The 25,644-nt window shown below is 36.3% G+C and overlaps 2 protein-coding genes across 3 annotated transcripts in view; one reads left to right on the forward strand and one right to left on the reverse strand.

The window, feature by feature from the left end:
- The window catches only part of LOC113510759 (protein fem-1 homolog CG6966), a 91,440-nt gene extending 73,557 nt beyond the window's left edge, over window positions 1–17,883 (forward strand). For both annotated transcript variants that reach the window (XM_052896373.1, XM_052896372.1), the window contains 8 exons: window positions 3,878–4,078; window positions 5,808–6,026; window positions 7,378–7,570; window positions 8,354–8,520; window positions 9,854–10,072; window positions 10,960–11,228; window positions 12,279–12,554; window positions 13,108–17,883. In XM_052896373.1, the coding sequence (XP_052752333.1) occupies window positions 3,878–4,078; window positions 5,808–6,026; window positions 7,378–7,570; window positions 8,354–8,520; window positions 9,854–10,072; window positions 10,960–11,228; window positions 12,279–12,554; window positions 13,108–13,356 (1,793 nt within the window). In that variant the 3' untranslated portion in view covers window positions 13,357–17,883. The remainder of the gene's footprint in view (window positions 1–3,877; window positions 4,079–5,807; window positions 6,027–7,377; window positions 7,571–8,353; window positions 8,521–9,853; window positions 10,073–10,959; window positions 11,229–12,278; window positions 12,555–13,107) is intronic.
- A 1,081-nt stretch (window positions 17,884–18,964) lies between these two features.
- Window positions 18,965–23,549, reverse strand: LOC113516582 (uncharacterized). Its single transcript, XM_052896374.1, has 3 exons — window positions 23,317–23,549; window positions 22,274–22,489; window positions 18,965–19,647 (listed from the first exon to the last, which is right to left on the reverse strand). Coding segments are annotated over exons 1-3 (699 nt in total). The 5' UTR covers window positions 23,319–23,549; the 3' UTR covers window positions 18,965–19,166.
- Between the last annotated feature and the right edge of the window lie 2,095 nt (window positions 23,550–25,644).

Below are 25,644 nucleotides of genomic sequence, written 5' to 3' on the forward strand. Positions count from 1 at the left end.
CCGATGTTTTGCTGTTGGCCAAGTGTATTCCTGTTAATTTAAGAATTAAAGGATTCCATGCAAAAACCAACAGGCTTCTGTAAAGCAAACATTTGTTTTTTGCTGAATATGTTATTTGAATTCGCCGTGTGGTCCCGGCATAGAATGGGCCGTAAGAAACGACTAAGGAAGAGTGAGAGATGGGCAACAGCGTTCCTCTTAAAACATATCCAAAGCTTAATTGCGGTAACCCGCCTGCCAAGCGTGGCAACTACTGGCAAAACTCCCCTTATGGGGAAGGTTCTTATATTATAATGAATAGTTAACGGTTGAAAATAAAAATAAGTTATATTTTAACCTATCTTGGTGGTGGACGCGGAATTGATACTAAGATTATCCACTACGTTAAATTTCATCAAAATCCATCCAGTATTTTTTGTGTGATGCTTGTACAAAGATGGTTTGTTCACAGTTTTACTATATATACAGATACGAGTAGATATACAGTCTCATGTTTATATATATAATATATCGTGTACCTATTAGCATAACAATAATTATTTCCAATTGTTTGGTTGAGCAAGTCAGTTAAGTAGGACATAATGAGGATTTTCCTTGTTTTGTTGTATTCTTTAATAATATAATACAATTGTAACTGGACGATGTCTGTACGCGGAAGATAGTCTTAATAAGACTAATATCTATTAGTATTTATAATTATACTTTTGGTATATCTACCAAAAGTGTAATTTTTATAAATGTCGTGTCTCTATGTTTGTTTCGGCATCACGCAAAAACTACTGCACGAAATTTAATGTTAGTGTTCACACATACATTTCTAAAAGTTTAGCTTAAAAAGTGGGTGTGTGTTTTATCTAGATACGCCATCTAGAAGTTATTAGTATTTTATTAGTTTTCCTACTTCTTAACTACTAGTAATAAATATAGCTATTGATTTGCTATTGATTGGACCATTTGTCCAATCAATAGCAAATCAATCTATCAACTATCAATGTAATTATTTTTACAATCACCAGAACTTAACTGCGGTTAACCCGCCTGCCAAGCGTGCCAACTACTAGTAAAAGTCCCCTTATGGGGTGGGAGTCCTATGTTCAGCAGTGGACAGTTAACGGCTGTTGTGATGATAATGATTTTTTACTACGATTATATAACAGTACCAAAAGAGTAGAGATTGGATATTTATTCTTATGACTTTACTGTACTGTATTACAGTAGATGCCACCAATATGAGAAAACAAAAATCAGGCAAATTGAGAATCACCTTCTTTTGGAAGTCGTTGTGAAAAAAAGACTAGTAATTGCTTTCCCGTTGCGTCAATAGTTTGGCGTGGAGCCACAACGCACCTCAATAAATCAATGTCACACCTCGCTAAAGAAAATTATATTTTCCCAACTCTACTGTCAGTTTGGGAATAGAGTCGTTTAGTCGATAAAACGTTGCAATCGTGCCCGCCCATACAGATATACTCGTTATGTTAAATATTTTTTGATTTCTTATTACCAGAGGTAGAGGGAGACTTTGTACAAAAGTCGATTGCTTGGGTACCTCTGTTCCATTAGTGATTCAACCGTGAAGCAGTTGTGTTTGCATGGCTGTGTTTCGGTTTGAAGAGTGGGATATGGCGTGAATTTACTGGGTACAGAGGAATAACACCTGAGTCTTAGGAATGGCAACGCATAGGGGGTATCATGGGCGAAACAGTATACTCTGTTATGTCCATGGTACTGTTCATGTCTATAGGCGACGGTTACCACTTTCCATCAGGTGGACCGTCAGCTTGTTTGCCATTCTAAGTTGTATAAAAAAAATGTTCAATATTGTTTGATTTCTTATTTTTGGGTACAAGATTTTGTTGCATTAAAATACGGCAATTTTAATCGTCATGAAGTTAGTGTCATACTAACCACCATACAAAAAGAATCATTCAATACGATTCTGTGAGCCTACCATGAAATGTTTTCCGAAATTTTAGGGCCGAATGAAACGTGCATTTGATATTAACATTACATAATACATAACGTTTAAAAATATTAAAAATGTTAATGTATTGTTCCTTTAGACTTTTACGGTAGGATTTGACGAACAAAATATTAAGCTCCATTTACTTGCTCGATTTCGGTATAAACAAAAACACGAAATTGAGTCCGAATATTCGGAATTTCATGTTATGCAAGATCCCCTGTTTCTCTCTCTTTCTCACTATCAATTAAACAAAAATACCATTGTATTTTGTTACCGTTTCAAATACATAAATAACATGATCTTTTTTGGTCTGCGCAGATGCATTTTTTTTTTCGTGCAAACATTTCTTAATTTTTACTAAATATTAAATTATTAATTTTAATTTCAAGGATCCTAAATTCTCAGCGTAAATTTTAGGACGGTCATAAAGTGAATATAACAAGTATACATGGCTAATACGAGTATAAAGGGAAATTTCCATCATTGACATATGCCATTTGAGACAATAAATGATCTAGGAAAAGGTGGTACGGCTGTGTTCGGATTTGCGGGAGCGCTGCCGTGCCTCCTAACCCAGTACATCAGATATAACGCTCGAAGAAGACAATACGAAAAAAGTTTTTAAATTTATTTCTTTTGTAAGTAATCAATCTTAGATGTCTTAATAATAATAAAGCCTCTGAAATGTCTGTCAAACTTTGAAGGATACAAATTGACAATTCATAGTCCTATTACACAATTTAGACATTTACATGAGAAAAAAATACCCATGAACTCATCGCTGTGAACTGTATTCATTCATGTTACAAAACGAGTATGTACCACTAATTGTTGAGACGAGTTATTTTCACTGTAGACGTGACGTAACATAAACACAATACCTTGTATGTTTATGTTGTAAACGCAATGAAAAACATGCTGATCTATACGGTGTATGAATATTTATATATCATATTTAATTATCATTTCGAAATTCGCAAAACAGCGCTTTGGAATCCACTCCAAATCCAATCCAGCCAGCAGCGGTATTTCCGTACTGATACGACATCGTAGCCTTCAAGAAAAGAGTTTTTGTTTGTTTTTAAAAGACTAGCAGCACACCAGCAGTTCCTCCGATGTTGCTGGAGTTAAATAAAAAAAAAAGATAAACACCGGTCTATTCAAAAAAAGTTTTGAAATTTAATAATTATTTTTACATACGTTATATATAAATAATTTAATGTTAAAACTAAATATTCTAGTTGCCACTTTCCTTCAGGTGGATTATCATCAAGTGATATTCGTCTTCTGTAGCCGTGTATTGTTTCTGTGTTTCTGTAATATCCAAACAACCCTCGTGTGTTTTTTTATGGGTGATAGTGGAATGGCTACCGCGTTTGCGTTAACGGTATACGCTAGCGGAATACCAATGAGAGATGATTAATGAGGATAAAAAGTTAGGTCAGTGAGCCCATCGTGATGAACTCATCTGGAATGAAACATAATAGTTTCCAGGTCGGACCGCGAGGAGGTCGACCTGATAGGGTGTATTGCTAGCAATGAGGGAACTAGACTTCATTACTAACAATCCCTTTCCTTTAATCCTTATGCGTTGCCAATTTCGAGGAGTAAGAAGTTAGTTTTCGTACCTTGATATTTCATTGCTGTATTCCATCGTTTAAAATAAACACAACCATGAAAGCACAGTTTCTTAGCCACAGAAACACGAGTTAGAGGTATCCAACGATTTTTATACAGTCTTCCTCTGGTAAAATTTTAATTATAAACTGTTATCAAAATGTTAAATTTGCTAGAGAAAAGATAAGGCTTATCAGCATGATCTTTTTCTCCGCTGTATTTTTTTTCAATTGCAATAAAGATTATACGATTACTAGCAGCATCTCCTAATTTGGTTATTTTTATCTATTACAGTGACATTCGACGGCGAGACGATAGAGGGCGCGCCTCCGCTGTGGTGCGCAGCCGCCGCGGGCCACCTGCCCCTGGTCAAGCTGCTGGTCCGCGCAGGCGCCAACGTTAACTCGACCACCCGCACGCACAGCACACCGCTCAGAGCGGCATGCTTCGATGGACACTACGATATTGTTAAGTTCCTAGTCGAAAATGGCGCCGGTGAGTTACTCGAGCTTCGTTTTAATTAGGCTATCTCACTATTATAGGGGCTATCTGAGTGGGGCAAGTCGAGCAAATATTATTTTTGCCCGAAACGGCAAAATTGCTGAATGAAACATTGCCCATTGCTGTGTTTCGATTTGAATAGTAGGGTTTGATGTGACAGTGAAATTATAGGGTACAGTGACAACACCTTAGTCTCTAGCAGTGAATTCACATGATGTAAAAACTATGAGCATAGGCGTCATAGTGGAATTGAAATCGTCGGTGTTGTTCGTGTCTATAGGCGACTGTTGCCACTTTGTCAATGGTTTTGAGTTATTTTTATACTCGTATAAAATGGATACAAGGCAAACGTTCTCGGGGTAGATCACCAACGTGATAGACTGACCTCATCAAAACGGCCACACAGTAGTCTGTTGTGGAATGCTCTCGCTCGGCGGCGAACAGAAGCAGATGGAGACATATTGCAAGGACCTCAATCGCGAAGGAGGGCCTCATCGACGATCCACTATCATTGTGAAAACCACGACCATTCTGTCAGGAGTGTACGACTGAAGAGATAAATTGGATTAGCAATCAATATCCTTGTTCAAATCAAAGTATCCAAGTTATACGAGTAAAAATAAAGCTAGTCAATACTTTCTTGAATAGCTTTTTTTTTATACAACTTAGAATGGCAAACAAGCTGATGACCTTCCTGATGGAAAGTGGTAACCGTCGCCTATAGACATGAGCAGTACCATGGACATAACAGACTATATTTATTGTTACGCCCATGATACCCCCCATGCGTTGCAAATTCCTGAGGACTCAGGTGTTATTCCTCTGTACCCTGTAAATTCACGTCATATCCTACTCTTCAAACCGAAACACAGCCATTCAAACACAACTGCTTCACGGTAGAAACACGAATGAAACAGAGGTACCCAAGCAAACCACTTTTGTACAAGGTCGCTCTCTGCACACATTGTTTTATATAAAAAATATTAGTTCAGACAACGTACGAATATATTGCCCAATTTCCGACCACACTTCCGAAGCACTGGTATGCAAACACAACTGGTTAGCGACAGAAAAGCCAATGGGACAATGTTACCCATAAAATGCAGATGGCTTTTATACAAACTTTAACCTTTATACATTTAAAATAGAATTATTTATTTTTATCATATCATCATCTACATCATATTAGCTTTTGACTGTCCACTATTGAACCTAAGCTTCCTTCTAGGAGGATTTTGCCAGTAATTGCCACGCTTAGCAGACGGATTGGCAACCGCAGTTAGACTTTAGAGATGTTTTAAAAGGGACGCTGCTGCCCATCCCTCGCCCTCCCTTAGTCGCCTCTTACAGCACCCACGGGAAAGGAAGGGGTGGCCTGTTTTATTTTTATTATATGTATATAACAGTATTATTCTAACCTATAAATAGTGGGGGGAAAGGGATTGTTAGTAATGGAGACTGAGAATCCCATTGTTAGCAATATACCCAACCAGGTAGACCTCCTCGCGGTTCCCCCTGGAAACTATCATGGTTAATTCCTGATGAATTCATCATGATGGGCTAACTAGCCTGTTTTCATTCTCTTCAATCACCCTTCACTGGTGCTACGCCAGCGTATCCCGTTAGCGCAGGCGGGGTTGCCATGCCATTTTCACCCATAAAAAAAAACCTATAAATAGTATGAATTTTGATTTAACATCAAAATAATTTCTTTCAATTCCAGACATAGAAATAGCCAACCGTCACGGACACACGTGCTTAATGATCGCGTGTTATAAAGGTCACATAAGAATTGCCAAATACCTACTATCGCTGAACGCAGATGTTAATAGGAAAAGTGTCAAAGGCAACACAGCGTTACACGACTGTGCCGAGAGCGGGTCTCTACATATACTCAAGATGCTGTTGGGCCACGGCGCTACAATGGATGTTGATTCTTATGGTCAGTATATAAGTTTGTTTTTTCTAAATATGTGAGTACATGCATGGAAGTATTTGGATTTGACGGGCTGGTGTAAACGCCGTTTATAAAAAGAATACTGAAATACCAGTGAGGAGGATAGGTGGCGATGAAATCAGGCGGCCTACCATGAAATGAAATTCCGAAGTTTCGGACTTAATTTCGTGTCTTCGTTCATACCTAAATGGAGCTTAACATTTAGTTCGTCATAAAACCTACCATAAAAGTCCAAAGGAATAATATTTTAATATTTTTAATGTTTTTAAACGGTAAGTATTATGTAATTTTAAAATCAAATTTGTGTTTCGTTCGGCTCCGAAATTTCGGAAAACATTTCATGGTAGGCCTCAGGTCAGTTGGTTCATCGTGACGAATTAGGACATGAGTATAAATCGTAAGAGGCATAAATGTTGCCAGTTCTAATATTAGAAGATTTGTTTTACAATTAGTACATAATGGTATGCATTGAAAAGTGCCAATCTCTATGGTGTAGGCATGCTGTTTGAGTTTGATTAATGTTTCGTGTTCAATCTGCAGTCAAATTAAGAAATAAATTTTTGCAAATTAGTTCGGATGTATAAGCAAACTGTTGAAATTAATAGATCACGAACACTTCCTAGATTATGCTAGCCTGCTAGACAATTCGAGTACACTTGATGTATTTGAACTTGGCAAGTTTTAAAATAATTTAAAATAGGTATGAATGTTGTATATTTAGACGCTTCATTTACTCTTTTTCACTAATTCTGAGATCTTATAAAATACACATACAATATTAGTTAGTTGTTTTATAAGAAAGTTTACATTTAACCCTTTTTTAGTGTTACTATTCAGATATATATCATCCTTATTCTTAAAAACTAAAACCTTCTGTCAACTACTTAATACACTGTTTTGTCATTTTTATTTAAACAGAGAATTAAGCGCAAAAGAAAAATAGACAAAACAGTTCAATGGCTGAAATAGGTTTATGAGATGTTTGTTTTTATGAATGAGAGGATAAGAATTAAAGTGTTTCTAGGAACTTTATATTTCTTAAGGATTCTCAATTTCATGATATATATGTCATTGTCATCATTCGTTTTATTTATACTTCATACAATATCTCCACCAATTCTGTACCGATTTTGATCATTCTATTTTCAATCGATAGTGTGTAGCGGTTGATCCCATATGACTTTTTCAAGATTTTGAATTAACTATTTTTTTTTTTCATTTTCTTTTTTCTTATTTTTGGGGGCAATAAACTATTGTTATAATTATTATTCCACCTGTAATATAATTGCAATAAATAAATAAAGAATAAATATAGTATATTTTTTCTGTATTGCAGGTATGACCCCTCTCCTAGCCGCATCAGTCACAGGCCATACACACATAGTGGAGCATTTAATTAGCGTAGAATATGGATTAGTTACGAGGCAGCAGCGTATCGATGCGTTGGAGCTGCTCGGCGCGACGTACGTCGACAAGCGGCGAGACATGGTCGGCGCACTTGCGCTGTGGAAGCGGGCGATGGATGACAGGTTAGTCGAAACTACGTTACCTGTACCTGTTACCTGTATCTAAAAGTTTCAAGTTACTGAGCGAGCTATAGAGAGATTATGCTCGGAGTTTTGTTATAGTGTGTGACCTACATAGTCCAAAAGATAAGTAAGCTAACCTGGTGATGGACTGGTCACATGGTTAGGAATTGACAATCGATGTGAAGAAAGGTTCTTGCCTAACGATTCTGTAAAGGCAAACCAAGATGTAGGACGTCCAACCATTAGATGAAGTGATGACTTTAAATACATTGCAAAGAGTGGGTGGATGCAGGTGGCTCGGAATTGTTTCTTATTCCAATCTATGGGGTATGCTTATGTTCAGCTGTGTACTGATTAAGGCTGGTATGTTCATGATTTTTTTACCACTGCTAAAAAAGAAGTGTAAATTTTTCTAGGTTCAATATGTGAGTTGCTTTATTCTACCATAATTTCTAAATTCCTGTAAGATTTCTATGTGTAGGGTGTTGTTACAATCCATATAATATCTTGAGTGACAAAGACCATTGCCAGCGCAATTTTAATTTGTCACTTGCTGATGTCCAATTGTGCTGATATTTGGCATTTTATGGTACAATCGAGCTCGTCTGGTGATGAAGACGGAAAGTGGCCATAAAAATTCGTGAACTACACATAATAATTTCGTCGTATTTGGGCTCGTATGATTTGTCTTGACAATAACTCTACTAGTCTCAACCGTAACTCCTGTCCTGATGTCCTCAGTTTTTAAACAGATTTCTTAATTATTATATCGTAATGTTACAGATTCCCTGCCGACGGCAGCGAGCCAATCCCCAAGCCGAAGGACGTGCCGCGTATAGAGGCGTACGACTTCGCGGTGGAGCCGAGCGACGTGCAACAGCTGGAGGAGATCCTCGCGGACCCTGACGCGATGAGGATGCAGGCGCTCGTCATCAGGGAGAGGATACTCGGTGGGTTGCATTGCAGGCAGGTTTTTGTACATGATTTAGAATGGCATACGAGCTGACGCTGAAGCTTATCTGATATTAAAACAAAATAGGTGTAGATCATTTAATGTGGATATAATCTTGACAGATGTTAATCATGACAAGTCATTTAGATGATAAATAGCGTATGAAGGTAAAAGGTGTTTTTTTTTTTAATGGGTGAAAATGACATGGTAACCTCACCTGCGCTATAGGTATACACTGGCGGGGTATCAATGAGAAGTTATAGGTAAGGATAAAAAGGTAGGTCAGTTAGCCCAGCGTGACGAATTTAACGATAATTTAGTCACGATAACTGCCAGGGGGAACCGCGTGAAGGTCGACCTGATATATAGCCTATATTGATAGCAATGAGGATTAACCTCCCCATTATTAACAATCCCTTCCCCCCAGGTGGGATGTGTTATATAACAAAAACAATTGTCTAAAAATATAACCATAGTTACAGAGTACCACAGACAGAGGTTTCGTTATCTTCTTTTCTCATAAATATCATTGACTGTCTGTGTACCAGAGGTGGCGTAATTATGTGTATAATTCCGTGAGAATTAACCACGATGGTTTCCAGGGAGAACCGCGTGGAGGTCGACCTGATAGGGTATATTGTTGGTAATGGAACTGTTTAAATCCCATTACTAACAATTCCTTTCCCCCTACTCAACTTCATTATCAATATCAGTAATATGGGCTGTATTTTATTTAATACTAGCTGACCCAGTAAACGTTGTTTTACTACTTATTGCGAAATATAAAAATAACGATTAAAATACAGGGGTTTTTCGTAAAACGATGAAAATTTAAAGTTGTATGTATTTTTCAATGCTAAATCATATTAAAATAAAAATAAAAAAAATTGACAAAAAAATAAATTTTTTAGGGGTGGGTCGTCCTTATCATTGAGGGGTATTAAAAATAGATGTTGGCCGATTCTCAGGCCTACCCAATATGCACACAAAATTTCATAAAAATCGGTAAAGCCGTTTCGGAGGAGTTTGGTAACAAACACCGTGACACGAGAATTTTATATATAAGATTATTTATTTACTCGTCAATCTGTGCAAATCGGGGACGGATTGCTAGTAACCTATACGTATCCCTAAAGGCGAGAAGTAATATGCGAGTTTATTTAATGTTTATATAATGTACCCTACATTGCTAGCAATGGAACTGTTAGATCCCATTACTAACAATCCCTTTCCCCCCAAAAGCTGTTATTGCCATAATTAAAGTCGGTTTTGTTTGTGGGACACTATATAAAGTATCGTCCGGTGTTTGTGACGTGTGTGGTGTGCTGCAGGGCCGGCGCACCCGGACACGTCGTACTACGTGCGGTACCGCGGCGCCGTGTACGCGGACGCGGGCCGCTTCGCGCGCTGCCGCCAGCTGTGGCACCACGCGCTCGACATGCAGCGCGCCGTGCTGCCGCCGCTGTCGCCGCTCACGCAGTCCTCGCTCTACAGCTTCGCCGAGCTATTCTCCTACATGCTCGCCGAGCGCGCGCGTCCACCGCTTAGGGGTATGCTCGCCTCCAATCGTCATATGTACTTGAACCTCATGAAAAATGGCAACTAGAGGGATATTTTGTACAAAAGTCGATTGCTTGGGTACCTCTGTCCCATTCGTGTTTCTACCGTGAAGCAGTTGTGTTTGCATGGCTGTGTTTCGGTTTGAAGGGTGGGATATGGCGTGAATTTACTGGGTACGGAGAAATAACACCTGAGTCCTCAGGAATGGCAACGCATGGGGGGTATCATGGGCGAAACAGTATACTCTGTTATGTCCATGGTACTGCTCATGTCTATAGGCGACGGTTACCACTTTCCATCAGGTGGGCCGTCAGCTTGTTTACCATTCTAAGTTGTATAGAAAAAAAAAAACAATATACATGAACTGCACTGTGCATGTCACAGATTACTATTATGGCTGGGGTACTTCTTATGCGTTGCCACTACTAAGGATGATGTTATGCCTCTGTATCCTGTAATTTCACTCCCATATTTTCATTGTCCTTTTATCCAATCTATTCTATGTTCCATCTACACCATGCGGTCTTGGCATAGAATGGGCTACTCCTTCTTATTCGTGGATGTCGTAAGGGACAACTACGGGAACTTAATGGTCGAGAGACAAGCAGTAGCGTCCCTCTTTAAACATCACCAAAGCCTTACTGCGGCTGCCAACTCGCCTGCCAAGTGTAGCAACTACTAGCAAAACCCTTCTTCTAAGGAGGCTTATGTTCAGTAGTGGACAGATAACTGCTGATATAATGATAAGAGGTCAATTTACTAGCAGTACATTGACCTCTATTTGCTGTACCTAGAGAGCAAATTAGTATAATTCGATGTGTGAAAAATGCTTAAAAAAATTTTATAATCAAATTTTAATTATGTTTTAATTTTGCAGGTCGGATAGTCCCACCAGTGACGATCGACGATGTAGAGCCAGTATTCACTAAAGCGTTATCAGAGATCGACAGGGGCATGGAACTACTAGAATGTTCGAAACTCAGTATCGACAGGGAACAGACGTTGACAACCCTACAGAGGGTGCTAGTGATATCACTCCACCTAGCAACCGTGATGGCCAGATTGCTCTCCGAGCCAGAGTGTACCGAGGAGGTGTCCCGTAGGATCCACAAGGCTGTGTACTCACTTGTTAAGTTAGATATTAAGGTGAGTGTGTTTTGAAGAAATTTTTTAGAGTAAACAGGTTTATTTAAAAGCAAATTTATGGGTATTTTAAATATACAATTGGGACTTTGTGACCACGACGCGGTGCAATCCATGTCGAAACGTCGACAATAAAAAAAGTAGGTATGTAGGTACTATTAACCTGCAAAGGCTTTTTTCATCCCGTTAAGTCCCGATTGTGTATTTAAAATATGTGTAAACAATGCGAAAGATTAAAATTAACAAGTTTATGAGTATGATGGGGCTTATGTCCAGCAGTGGATGAATAATGACTGAAATGATGATGAGTATAATGTAATCTATATCACGCACAATGACGTTTCAGAAGAGTTTTCTCCCGCGAACACCAGGTTGTGGAATGATCTTTCTAGAGACTACAGCATGGTGTTTCTCAAAAAGGGCGTATTAAGGTTTACACTTTTATGGCAGTCTATTAGGGTTGTTACATTACACTTTTACAGGGATATAGTAGGGATATCACATGACCTTTACGGGAATGCAGTAGGGTTGCCATATGGCCTTTGCGGGAATGTAGTAGGGTTGCCAACATGGTCTTTACGTGAATGTAGTAGGGGTATCACATGACCTTTACGGGAATGTAGTAGGGTTGTCACATGACTTTCACGGGAATGTAGGAGGGTTGTCACATGACCTTTACGGGAATGTAGTAGGGTTGTCACATGACCTTTACGGGAATGCAGTAGGGTTGTCATATGACTTACTGGAATGTAGTTGGGTTGTCACCATGACTTTACGGGAATGTAGGAGGGTTGTCCCATGACCTTCACGGGAATGTAGTAGGGATGTCACGAGACCTTTACAGGAATGCATTAGGGTTGTCACATGACCTTTACGGCAATACAGTAGGGATATCACATGACCTTTAAGGGAATGTAGTAGGGTTGCCACATGACCCTTACGAGAATGTAGTAGGGTTGTTATATACTTTTACATAAATGTAGTAGGGTTGCCACATGACTTTTATGTGGATGTAGCAGAAGGGTTGTGACATGATGTGCGTTTGCGCGGCAGGTGCGGCAGGGCCGGTCGGCGCTGCACGTGGCGTGCTCGGCGGCGGCGCGCGGCGGCGGCGGCGTGTGGCTGCAGGCGCTGCCGGCGGGCGGCGCGGGCGGCGCGGGTGAGGCGGGCGGCGCGGCGGGCGGCGCGGCGGGCGGCGCGGGCGGCGCGGGCGGCGCGGGCGAGGCGGCGCCGTGCTGCGGCGCGCTCGTGGCGCTCATGCTGCGGCTCGGCGCCTCGCCTGACGCTCGCGACGCCGAGGGCAACACGCCGCTGCATCTCGTCTGCAAGGTACACCTCACATCCCTCCAGTTTAATCAACTATTCATAAAATATTCCTCTGTTCCATTTGTGTTTCTACCGCGAAGCAAATGTGTTTGTATGGCTGAGTTTTGATTTGAAGGGTGGGATATGGCGTGAATTTACAGGGTACAGAGGAATAACACCTGAGTCCTCAGGAATAGCAACGCATGGGGGTTATCATGGGCGTAGTGTTGTTAATACTTTTCTCTATTAATTCTATTTTAAAATGTGTAAAAAAGATAAAAATTAAAATTGTCCTATTGAAAAAACAAAAGATTTAAAAACATACTTTTATTTCTACAAAAATCTTGAAATCGAAAACTGTGATTATTAAGACTAACCTAACTAAAAATACTTAATTATTTAAATCAATCTAATTAATTAGACGACACGATACCAGAAATCTGACTGGATATATGTATCCAGCTTACAGATCATCAGTGTTATTGTAGCAAGACACATTACTATTCTTTCTCTAAGAACCAAGTAAAATGAAGAATTTGGCATCCGTTTACTGATCGGCGTGGTTTGTTGTGTGTAGCTGAAGCCGTGCCCGGCCGAGGTGGTGACCGCCCTGCTGCAGCACGGCGCGCACGTGGACACGGTGAACTACGACGGGCACACGCCCGAGGTGCTGCTGCGCGCCTCGCACCAGAGCCTGGCCGCGCTCGTCAACCCGCTGCGCTACACCACGCTCAAGTGCCTCGCCGCGCGCACGGTCAAGAACTACCGCCTGCCCTACCGCCACGTGCTGCCGCACTGCCTCCACGCGACCGTCATCACGCACTGAGCCCCCACGGTAACCACGGTTTCTATTCTCCCGGACGTGTTGCCACTTTTCCGGACATAGGCCACTCGGACCGCACAGAGGCCAGTGAACAATCATAGTCCAAAATTATAGTTAACTTACAAATATTTAGCGAGCGAGTTGAGGGCACAGTCCTAGGCCACTAGAGTCCAAAAATGTAACTACAAATATTAGACGAGTGAATTATGGACATAGGCCAAATTGAGTCCGTAACTACGTAGAGGTGGAACTCCTGTCATGGTAAATCTGAATAAGTTCTCGCTTCCTCAGACAAAGCCTGTTCGTGTATGCATATAGGCAATGATAATTTTGAAAATGTTTCCCTTTTTACCCACATATGTTGTAACTTTCTTGGGTCATATACCAGTAGAACCCATATAGAGAGCAAGCTTCAATTATTGTAATACGTAACTACTTTCGTGTTAGGATATTTCTATTGTCTGAAAAGTCACTTAAACCGATAATTTTATATAGTTCTGAACTCCAGCTACAGTAACGTTCGGAATATCTCTCTTTTCTATGACGTATACTTTATATCATCGTACAGTTCTCCACCGACAGAAACTTCATTCTCATACCTTAGAGCCTGGATGGTCGCGTACAGCGCTGTTTCAAAGATGTTTCCTCCCACGAGCACTCAGGTTATGAAATGAACTTCCTGTCGAAGTTTTTCCAACAATCTATAGAATGGGGTTTTTAAAAAAAGGGGTAAAGAGGTTTCTTCAGGGTAGGCAACGCGCGCGTAATGACCCTGGTGTTTGCAATCATAAACTTCGGGATTCGTTTATCATCAGATGGACAGAATGCTTGTTTGCCACTTCAGTGGTATTAAAAAAGAATATCAATTTTCCTGATATAGGCTATTCTGGACCATATAGTGACCCATTTCAATTGAGCCTGTTTATTAGTCTCTAAAAAATAGACTGATGGAAACGAGTATTGAAATATATAATCAGTGATAGTTCTTGAAAGGGAGACATCGTGATGGATACCACTGCGAACCGACTCCGTCTTATGGACAAAGTATCGTTACTAAATAAGCAATAGATTCTAAACTCTGTCCATATAAAAATAAGGTCTATTTCACCGTGTAAAAGCCAACACGTTATGTAGACCTCTGATTGCTATCCATCCATTTACAAGTCCATTTTATAAAGCGCTTAAATGCCATATTACGAGAAGCTGTGCTCATATGGGAACTAGTATTATAAACTATTACTATTACTCGTGTGGAGGTGTCGCCATCTAGTGTCAACAGTCTAGGGTATCGTTTACTACAAGATGAGTTATAGTTCGTCGACTGATTTTAATAAGTTTTTGCGTAACACCAAACGATATTTAGAATATAATTACATGCCAATTGTGATTGAAGGTTTTTATTTGAATGTAATTCTGATATAAACAGATAACAACAATTTGGAGTTTGGCATTTCTTAGAAATGATATCATCATGAACACATCAAGTAAATATTGTATGACTGGCGTCGTTTGACGCTAATTAGATTTTGAGAAGTAAGAATTTATATGTATGCTACATATAAATTCAGAATGGAGTAGATTTGGAATGATGTAATTTAAATGCGAATTTTTGAGGCTACTTTTTACTTTATTACGATAATCGATTATAAATAAATTCATGATTTTTTGTTTCGTGTATATTATTGTTTTTTAACTGTCGATAAATTTAGTAATAAATCAATGATTTTATTTAGTTAAATTGTTTTAAAACATTCATGAATAAAGCGGGAATTAATTTTTATAATGTCTACAATTTATTTCGAGTTAACTTATTATATCGAAAATATACTTGCTATATATATTGATTTGTAACAGACAAATTATTTAAACGAAGTATTTAATTGAGTCATTGATTTATAGAGTTTCCCAATATGTACATAAATATTATCTAATCGAAATTCTATATTGGTGTATAAATTATAAATATTTTCATGCTGTATTCTTATAAAACTGATGTGAATATTATAGGCTATAAAAATGTACAGTTAAAAATACACAATGTTAAATTAATAATAAAAATAATATGATTAATAAATGATTTTACCTCATGATCACAAATATGTAAAATATAATATGTAAACATGTTTTAAAATATTGCTCAAAATATGCGCTAATAATGTATGCAGGAATTGATGGTAATCGGCCACTTAATTTCAACGATAATACGAATAGTGAGTTTTATTGATTAATGTTAACAACTATACGTCCGTAATATAATTTAATATCACCCCATAAATAATCTGTTAAAACATACATTAATATTTACAAGGAAAATCAGGGCATGAATAAAGTTGGTAACACAGATTCAAGTGGTTGCATCTAGAGGTATCGCTTTTACAAGATATGAACATTCAAAGACCGCAATTCAATTGTTTTATATATGGCAGTATATAAAACTATTCAATTCAATTCAATTATTTATTGATATTTCATGTTGTAACAATATAGGTCTTAAGTTATTAAAAGTAAAGAGTCAACATGAACCCTGGAAGGGCGCAGCAAGCACATTAATAAATATTGCATAAAGTACATAACAAAATTTTTACATTATATATATGTATCGTCGATTAACATAAAATAAATAAAACATTATTACATTGAAACCAATAGGTACAAATACAATTAAATTTTCTCATTGAAAAATTCCTGTAGTGTATAATATTTTTTTGTAATTAAATATTTTTTTAGAGCTATTTTAAATTTTTTAGAATCATCCTCACTTTTTAAGTTCATTGGTATTTTATTGTAATTTTTTATTGATATTGCGTAAGGGCCTGAATGGAATAATTGTAGCTTCGAGAATGGTCTTGGTTGTGTTGGTGTTGCCATTTTATTAATATTAAAGTTTACGTTAACTAATGTTATTTTAGATGCAACCATTCAATCGATAATCTAAGGTTATTATATTGGAAAAGCATTCAGACAGTAATTTTTGTTTCGCATTTTACCTACCGTTGCATTTCCATAAGTTGTTACAAAATTAAAAAAAATGGAAAAAGAGATAGTATATGTTGCGTAATGTAAATTTTATAATGACTTGTGTACACTTTAGAACATTCAGACGTAATATATAGACGTGTATATATAGGCTTACGCCTCTAAAAAGTAAGTAAAGTTTATCTGTAATAGTCAATTTTAATTTAGCAAACACATATAGTTTTTATAGCTCTTGAAAGATCTGTCATGTCAACAAGAGTCAAGTTATTGGTTATTTTACAAACTCACTTTTATTCGAGATGAGTGTACATTCAATTTTGAATCCTCAAAGTTCGAACCTGAGCATATGCTTCTGAAGTAGTACATTGCTGTCCAATCATTACTAATGTTATAAATGTGGAAGTGCGTTTGTTTGTTTTATTAAAGCGCCTTAACCAATCACTAAAGTTTGGTGTAAACAATATAGGATGAAGGACATAGGCTACTTTTATCCCAGTTACGCGGACGAAGTCACGGGTAAAAGTTAATAAATAATACCATTATACTCAGTTGAAATGGTCGCATACAACGCGGTTTCAGAGATGCTTTCTCCCACGAACACTCAGGTCATGGAATGAGCTCCTTACCGAGATTTTCCCAAGAGACTACAGCATGGGGTTCTTCAAAAGGGGGTAAAGAGGTTTCTTCAGGGTCGGCAACGCGCGCGTAATACCTCTGGTATTGCAGGCGTTCATTGGCTACGGTGACCGCTTACCATCAGGTGGGCCGTATGCTTGTTTGCCACCTCAGTGGTATAAAAAAAAGTTGAAAGGTACTAAAAGTGTAAAGCATTTGCAATGTCACAAAGCTGTACAATAATGATATTAACTAGTTTGGTATTTATTTCTATATGTTTTAAATACCAAATTAAGTCGTCAAACACATTAATTAAATATTTCCATCCTAATAGGGCTGTCTTTGTTGCATTTGAACATCTACTGCATTGTTCTAAAATGAAACGTGGTGGTAAATTTAAGTACTTTATTTGTATGTACCATAGAGTTCAGAATATCGATAGCAAATGTAAACGATCTATACCATACTGTTACTAAAGATATACGGGGCTGAGAGTGATATATACATATTTGTTTTAGTGCGTTATCCAGTACCTCTAGTCCTTTTGTATAAATACATTCTGGTTAACATTATAGCCATTTTTATACTTTGTTTTGTGAAAGATTTACATGTAATCGTGTCAGGGCAGTCATTGATTTCATTTAACTCACATATATCAATGTTAAAACAAATTAGCAAGTAAGTAGATTTATTAGAAATTGAATGGATACCTTTTAAACTGGTATTATATTAGTTAGATGGGTAATAACTACTACAGAATAAGATGTTAGAACTGAATTGAAATACAAATGATATCATATATATGTATAAATTTGATCGTCACGAGCAGTTTGCTGTCGTATTGTGTGTATTTTATCATAGTATATTTTGATTTAGTACTACTGCGTGATTAAATGAACCTAGTTATTTTTGAAATCAATAAAAATGCTTTAAAATAAATGTTGTTTCATTCAACTGTAATTTTTTTTTTAAGACTTAGAATATACAACAACTTAGAATGGCAAACAAGCTGACGACTCACCTGATGAAAAGTGGTAACCGTCGCCTATAGACATGAACAGAACCATGGACATAACAGAGTATACTGTTTCGCCCATGATACCCCTCATACGTTGCCATTCCTGAGGACTCAGGTGTTATTCCTCTGTACCCAGTAAATTCACGTAAATTCATAAAAAAATACAGAGTATTTCGATTTGCCTGTATTTTCGATCGACTTCCAATAAGGTAAATTCGGTTTTTTGGTTTTCTACATCGTAGCTCTGTCATTTACAAACCGATTTGGAAAATTCTTATTTTTTTTATTTGAAAGGATGTGCTGTTAGATTGGTCTTGTATATTTTCTTTATCAAAATCAGCTTAATAGTTTAGAAACCGAAATAACTGGTTTTGCCACGTTTGAAATCCTGTTTTTTGTTGTGGTTTCAAATTATTATTTACTTCTTGTGTGTTTTGTAATATATTCTCAATTCTGAACCATTTTGATAATTTTTTTTGCCAGAGTTAGGGTTGTTGTATCAATACTAATTTTGTCGCAATCGTAGCAGTTGATTTTATTTTTGGAACAAAAGCTTGATTTATTTAACCAAGTCATTGAAAAATCTCACTGGACATGGATCTCCATAAATTGTATCATTTTTTATTACAGTTAAATGTATTTACTATTTTATAAATGTTGCAATAAAGTGTAAAATAAATAAATAAATTGTCACAAGGAACGGTCCTGATGGGGCTGCGTTCACTGACTGACTGCTTGCAATACAGTTATGCTTGTCACTCAGCGGATATACAGTAAGCCCAGTATTGTATATACTGCGCTTACTAGTACAGTCAGCAACGATAATCGATTAACAGATATTAAACTTCAAAACATAGATACTAGTGTGAAAGCTAACTTACGAGAACTTTCCTTCCTCAGTGATCGTTCTTCAAGTTCAACTCTCAGATCAGACAGAAAACTTGTTGATTTTATATTTTTATTTATAATTATATTTTATCTGATTGTAAATAATATGCAACGTTTAATAAAAATAAGCTTTAATGGGTCAAGTGCAATACTCTTTTATTAATTAAACAATAATAAAAAGAGACAAAAAATACAATAAAATATATGACCGTTATACTAAAGATTAAAGAGGCCATATGTATTACTGTTAATATGCAAAAGTATATCACATTTTGCCAATCATATCGTCAATAACCACAAAGTAGACAATCGGAATTCAAACTTTCAGAAAGATGTTGACCAATTCCGGCGACATTACAGTAAGACCGATAGACGTATCGAAATCCTCGGCGTCCGGAAAATATTTCCACATACGTCTAACTTCGTCATAATTCTGCCGCAGGATATGCGCCAAGCGGACGCCATTTTTATTTTTTTTCTTAGCAATTTTCATAACGGACTTTTCGTCTATCTTCTTAAGCTGCAATTTCCTTAATGCGCACATGAGGGGCCAATACGAGAACTGCTCGTCGAAATGCTCAGCGCCGGCGACGGCGGACAAGTACAATTTACACTTTTCAGCGTCTCCGTTGTCCCAAGTTAAACGTAGCATTATCGCCTCCTCCGCTTTTATGTTGGGGAATTTCTGACGGTTGTCATATACAAACGCGGCTACTAGACCTTTGAGACGATTCTGGGTGAATTCCATATCTTCCACTGGGACACCAATGCCCGTATTTTTTATACGTAAAGGAGAACTGTAGCAGGAAATAAAAATATTAGTGAATACAATTATAATGATAAAAGAATGATTAATGATTATACTATAATGCCTTATATCTATACATGTAGTTACAATATTTATTGGCCCAATAATAGATAGATATCGATTATCGATTAGAACCGGCTCGTGAGTAATATATACTTACGACCCGTGCGTAGTCGGAGCGGGTCGCTAGTATATATATATATATATATATATGTATATATATATATATATATATATATATATATATATATAAATTACATGCTGTAGGGCCATATTGATCTATATTAAATGGACAATGTATTTAAGGTACTTAATACGATAAAAATTAATGCTGTATTGCTTAAAATCACTTTGTAAATAAGCCATTTTTTCTCGTAAAATGTAAAGGATAAAAAAATGGTTATTGTGGGTTATCTATAAGAGATAGACATACCATCGCGGACTTTTTTATTGACCTTTTTAAGGTGTACAATATTGTAGTACATTATTTTGATTTATCTCGTGGGGTTTGGCCAGTGTAAACTCAAAAAATGTGTTTATTTACGACAACAAATTAGAAACCTCTAAATTTATCAGTGTTTCTCTACAATATTATGCATGTATTATACATATAAACCTTCCTGTTGAATCACTCTATCTATTAAAAAAAAACCGCTTCGAAATCCGTTGCGTAGTTTTAAAGATTTAAGCACACATAGGGACGGACAGACAGCGACAGTGACTTTGTTATATATTATATAGTGATATATCTGACTTGTATGGGCGATATTGCAATCGGTGGTTATTAATGTCCAGAAGACCTCAATATATATATATCGGACATTACCATTTCTAGTGCTTACCTTTTTATTTCTATATTTTATCTGTACCTACTCTGTATCTTACTGCATCATCATCATCATCATATCAGCCATTTACTGTCCACTGCTATACATAAGCCTGCCCCTTGGGGAGGGTTTTGCCAGTATTTACCACGCTTGGGTTGGTATTCGCAGTTACGTGTGACTTTGGTGACGTTTTAATAGGGACGCTGCTGTCCATCCCTCGACCATTAAATCCTACTGAAGGTTAATTTCTAATTGTCATTGTATATTTTTATATATTACGTGTAATAATAAGCTAAATAAATAAAGAAGTGTAGGTACCAGATGTTGTAGGTACCACGCCTAAAGTACTATTTATTATGTTATTTATTTATTTTTTATTAGTCACATTACAAAATATTTATTTATTTTTTATTAATCCCATTACAAAAAAAATATTGTCTGTAAGAGATACATGCTTTTAGATTATATACGATAACACAAATAAACAACGATAGAGATATTCGTAGACTTTTCTCTTAAAAATAATTTGTCTTATGTCCATGGGTAGCGCATTCTTTTGTATATGCTAATAAGAAGAGAGAAAATGTTGCAAAGCAACCTCAACTGTCTGCGTTTCTGTATAAATACTCTGTGATCTTGTTTGTTATACATCTCTACTGTGCGCAATAAAGAGTTTATTATTATTATTATTAAAATATCCTTGCTGATATTATAAATTCGTTTGTTTGTTACCTCTTGGCGCCATAACGGTTCAACCAATAGTTTTGAAATTTGGTACTTCATCCCAAATGTGTACGTTTGAATTGAAGTACCAAATTTCATTTTAAGTAGAACATAGGCTAGTTTTTAACCTAATCGAGCTTAATCTCACGCTGAAGAAGCCGTAAGGACTAGTATTGTATTAAAGACGGACTTATAATGCTATACAGTATTTGATCCCGGTCAATGTTTAGGAAAATGTTAGACAATATTATAAATGTAAAAATGAGTTCATGTTATGACTTTGTATTCTAAACAAACATTATTCCAGTCAAGGCAATGAAAGAACGTCGCAAATAAATATTAGTCTGTCTGGTCTAACTGTACGAATACTAGGCTACAGTAACCACTTACCATCAGGTGGGCCGTATACTTGTTTGCCACCTCAGTGGTATAAAAAAATACTAAATGTTGTTCAGTTCGAACTACGAAGAAGTTACAAGTCAATATCATCTAGACTAGATAGAATATTTCTCTACCAACACTTGCCGATGTAAACAGCGTTACGTTTTCAAAATAGCAAAATAGCTCTTTTACATCTATATTAATCTTGTTATTTTTTTTTTTACATAAGTCGTTTGTTATTTATTTGAATATAAAAAAAAGTATAAAAAAGACGTCAGCCAGTTGACAACTTTATTTTTTTTATTCCATAACGTATGTGGTTTTTTTTAATACCTATTTTAATTGTCATTTATCTCATGGAATGACTACAAGCTCGATTTATATATCTAACATGAAATGTTAATGAAAATTATTATCTAAATAAATACTTTTTTCGTTGGTTATCTCTAAACAATAAAACAAAAAAAATTATAACATTTGGATTGCAGTGCGGTGCAGTAATATTTTATATATTTATTATATCCAAATATATAATATATTATATATTTGGATGGATACAGCCAGTATCCACAGTCCATAAAATTACGTCATTAAAGTATGAGACCAAAGACGTAATTTTAAGGTACTACTATAAACTACCTGGGAAAGAATTAAACTTGGACAAATGAAAAAATAAAAACAAACTTAGGTGCCAGCCACATCCCAACCACTTCTACTATTTCGCCTGGTTTTTTATTTTTCAGTAATTTTCTCAATTCGTAACCTTGATGGAGAATGCGATCGATGTTGTGGCTGCTTTGCAAAAATTCAGAACTTTTGTATACATTGTAAAATTCTGAGCCGATAAATACAGGAGTTTGTTGCTGTTGGGTGAACTTAAATTTTGTTACAGGTGATGTCCTGAAAAAAAAAAAGATAGCAGATCGTTTTAATGGACAAAAATGGAATGGTAACCGTCTTCGTTATCAGTATACACTGGCGGGGCACCAGTAAATGATGATAGGCGAGGAAAATAGGCAATCACTTGATTTATCATCACCAGGAATTAACCACGATGCTTTTCAGGTAAAGATCCATAAATCACGGATCCGTAGAAAATAGATATATTTTCGAAAAAGTCTATTACGCCGGTTTAGCGTATGTAGGGTAGTAGGTATATCTTCACGCCGAGTCCTATACAGGATACGCACAAAGAATAGAAATAATGCACAAACCAATGCAAAATCACCATTCCATTTTTATTCTTTAAAAAAAAAAAACGTTTTTCATTGGAAAAAAAAAATTTTAAACACTAATTCTCTTTGTCATTTTATCTAAGGTCGATAAGATAAGCTCGGCAAGACTTGGGAATACGAGTAATAAACACAAACAATTTATTGGAACCGAAGAAAATATTCGGTTAATTTTCTACAAAATCTTTAAACGCTGCTTTAAGTAGGTACATAGCCATCAGTCATATGATATATATTTTTTAAAATGGGTGATAGAGAAATGGTAACCCCGCTTGTGCTATCGGTATACACTGGCGGGGCACCAATGAGGGATGATAGGTGAGGATGAAGCAGGTCAGTTAGCCCATCGTGACGAATGACCACGTGGAGGTCGACCTAATAAAGCATATTGCTAGCAATGGGGCTATCAAACTCCATTGCTAACAATCCCTTTCCCCCAGATTGAAAAATATTGACACAGACTACTTGTGTATAAGAATATAGGTAGGTACTCACATTGTTACTCTCTCTGTAAAACTCACACGAAGTATAATATAATCACAAAACAATTGATAAAGTATATTTCTTTAAAATAAGATTATAGGACCAGTAATATCAGTTATATACTCTATTTTTATTAAACTAGATATAAAACAACGTTTTATTGTTACAGTTATCAACACAAAGGGCTCAAACAAACTAAAAACAATGAACAATCAGAACAACGAAAACGTCTTTACTTGATTACTATCCATACACGGGACGATTTGTCGCTTGGATCAGTTGGAGCGATAAATTATACATTTCACTAAAAAAAAAATTTTAAATAATGTATTTTTATCTAGTAACTAGTAATTAGAGTAACAGATAAATTGACAATGCACCTAATAGAAACTGGTAACCATTGCCAAAAGACATGAATAACATTTTATATTACAGAATATATTGTGACGCCTATAGTACCCCTAATTCATTGACGCCTCCCTTTTCTAATAATTTAGAATGTTATAAATTTATGATACATGTCAATAACGTATAAAGTAGGCACTTATATCAGTTTAAACGTATATTAAAAAAAATATGTTTTTTTTTTCTTTGTAGATGTCACGACGACTGGCCACCAATGACTAAGTATATATTTGTTCAATATTTTATTATACTATGTATAAAATATATTTTGGTGGACATTTTTCTACACAAAATCAGATAAGATATAGATACATACAAATGTATATAGATTGTAAGCACAATCTGTACATGTATGTAAACCTTTAGATAAACTGTTTAGTCTATGGGCTGACTCTATCAAATGACGCAGTCACTTGGTTTGATATGGAAAATCTTTAAATATCTAACTGTTAAAATATGTAATTGATAACAATTGTGATCTTAATTTTTACTTAAATTATAAATGTGAGAGTGAGTTTGTTTGTTTACTTCTTGGTGCCGTAAAATTTAAATAAAAGAGAAATATAATACTTTAATGTACACATAGTATTTGGGATGGAGAAGGATATATGTAGCTACTTTTTATCCCTGAATCATAGACTAACGACTATAGTGACTTTTTAAATTAATTCTGGTGGATAAAACTTCGAGTTACATTTAGCAACTAGTACCTAACCATATTACTAATACGTACTTATTTGTCAATAAATAAAGATGGAAATAGAATAATAACTGCGTTTGCGCTGCTAGCTAACGCTGCTAGAATAACAGTAGCGATCATAATGAATTCACTGAGTTTTTTTTTTTTATGGGTATGGTAGTCACGCCTGCGCTAACGGGATACGCTGGCGGAGCACCAGTGAAGGGTGATCGATAAGAATGAAAACAGGCCAGTTAGCCCATCATGATGAATTCATCAGGAATTAACCATGATAGTTTCCAGGAGGAACCGCGAGGAGGTCGACCTGCTTGGGTATATTGCTAGCAATGGGATTCTCAGTCTCCATTACTAACAATACCCTTCCCCCCCCCCAATTCCATGACATTAACAACGATGGTTTTCAAGAGGAAGGATTTCAACCAATTAGGGTATATCGCTAGCAATAGTACTATAACAGTATCATCTGGGGTTACAACCCAGGATATACAAACCTGTCGAAATCGAGTTACAATCGACCATATTTACACAAAGCAGCATGCCACTATTGCGGCACGGAGATGATTAAATGAAATCAAATCATAAACACTGACTTTCTGTTATTTTCATTATTCAGTTGCTCATTCTTTACATAATATTTATTTATAATAATCGAATGTTAATAGGCAGACATTTTAACAAAATATCTTTAATATATATTTACTGTGTCATGCATTACTACTGCATCACACCTCTATAGTCCATGCCACACTATGCGTGACGTAGTGGTATTTTCTTAACATAAACAACAGGCAAAAACTATAGACTATACAAAATCTATACATTTTATAGTTTATTTCTTAGAAAAATAATAGTTGCTACTTTCTATTTTTAGGAAGACTATATTAGTAAGTACGTGGGGGTGCTTACATATTACGTAAACAATTTACGATAGTTAAAAATTACACAATTATTTTTGTTTATAAGCGAATAGCGAGAGAACGAAGGTGCTGCCTCTGCTGAGCGATTTAGGAACTTAAATAACTATGATGAAATACTATTTAGTTCTATTTTGCCATTCAGCCTTGTGTAACTTCCATAGAAGATTTTAATGCACGGATTTGGTCAGAAAATATCATGCCAACGTTTAGTTAAATGAGGAAATCACAATAGCGCCAAATTAACTAACAAGAATATTGATGAATATGATGCAAATGGCTGTCATTTAAATTATTTGTGGTACAGTTTTAGCTTTGTAT

Source organism: Galleria mellonella, unplaced genomic scaffold (assembly GCF_026898425.1).
Source record: "Galleria mellonella isolate WM207_F2 unplaced genomic scaffold, CSIRO_AGI_GalMel_v1 utg32, whole genome shotgun sequence".
Classification (NCBI taxonomy): Eukaryota; Metazoa; Arthropoda; class Insecta; order Lepidoptera; family Pyralidae; genus Galleria; species Galleria mellonella.

Coding starts and splice junctions, on each gene's coding strand:
- LOC113516582 (XM_052896374.1), bottom strand. Junction 19,648..22,273: donor GGGATGTGGCTGGCACCTAA/GTTTGTTTTTAT, acceptor TTCCTGCTACAG/TTCTCCTTTACGTATAAAAA.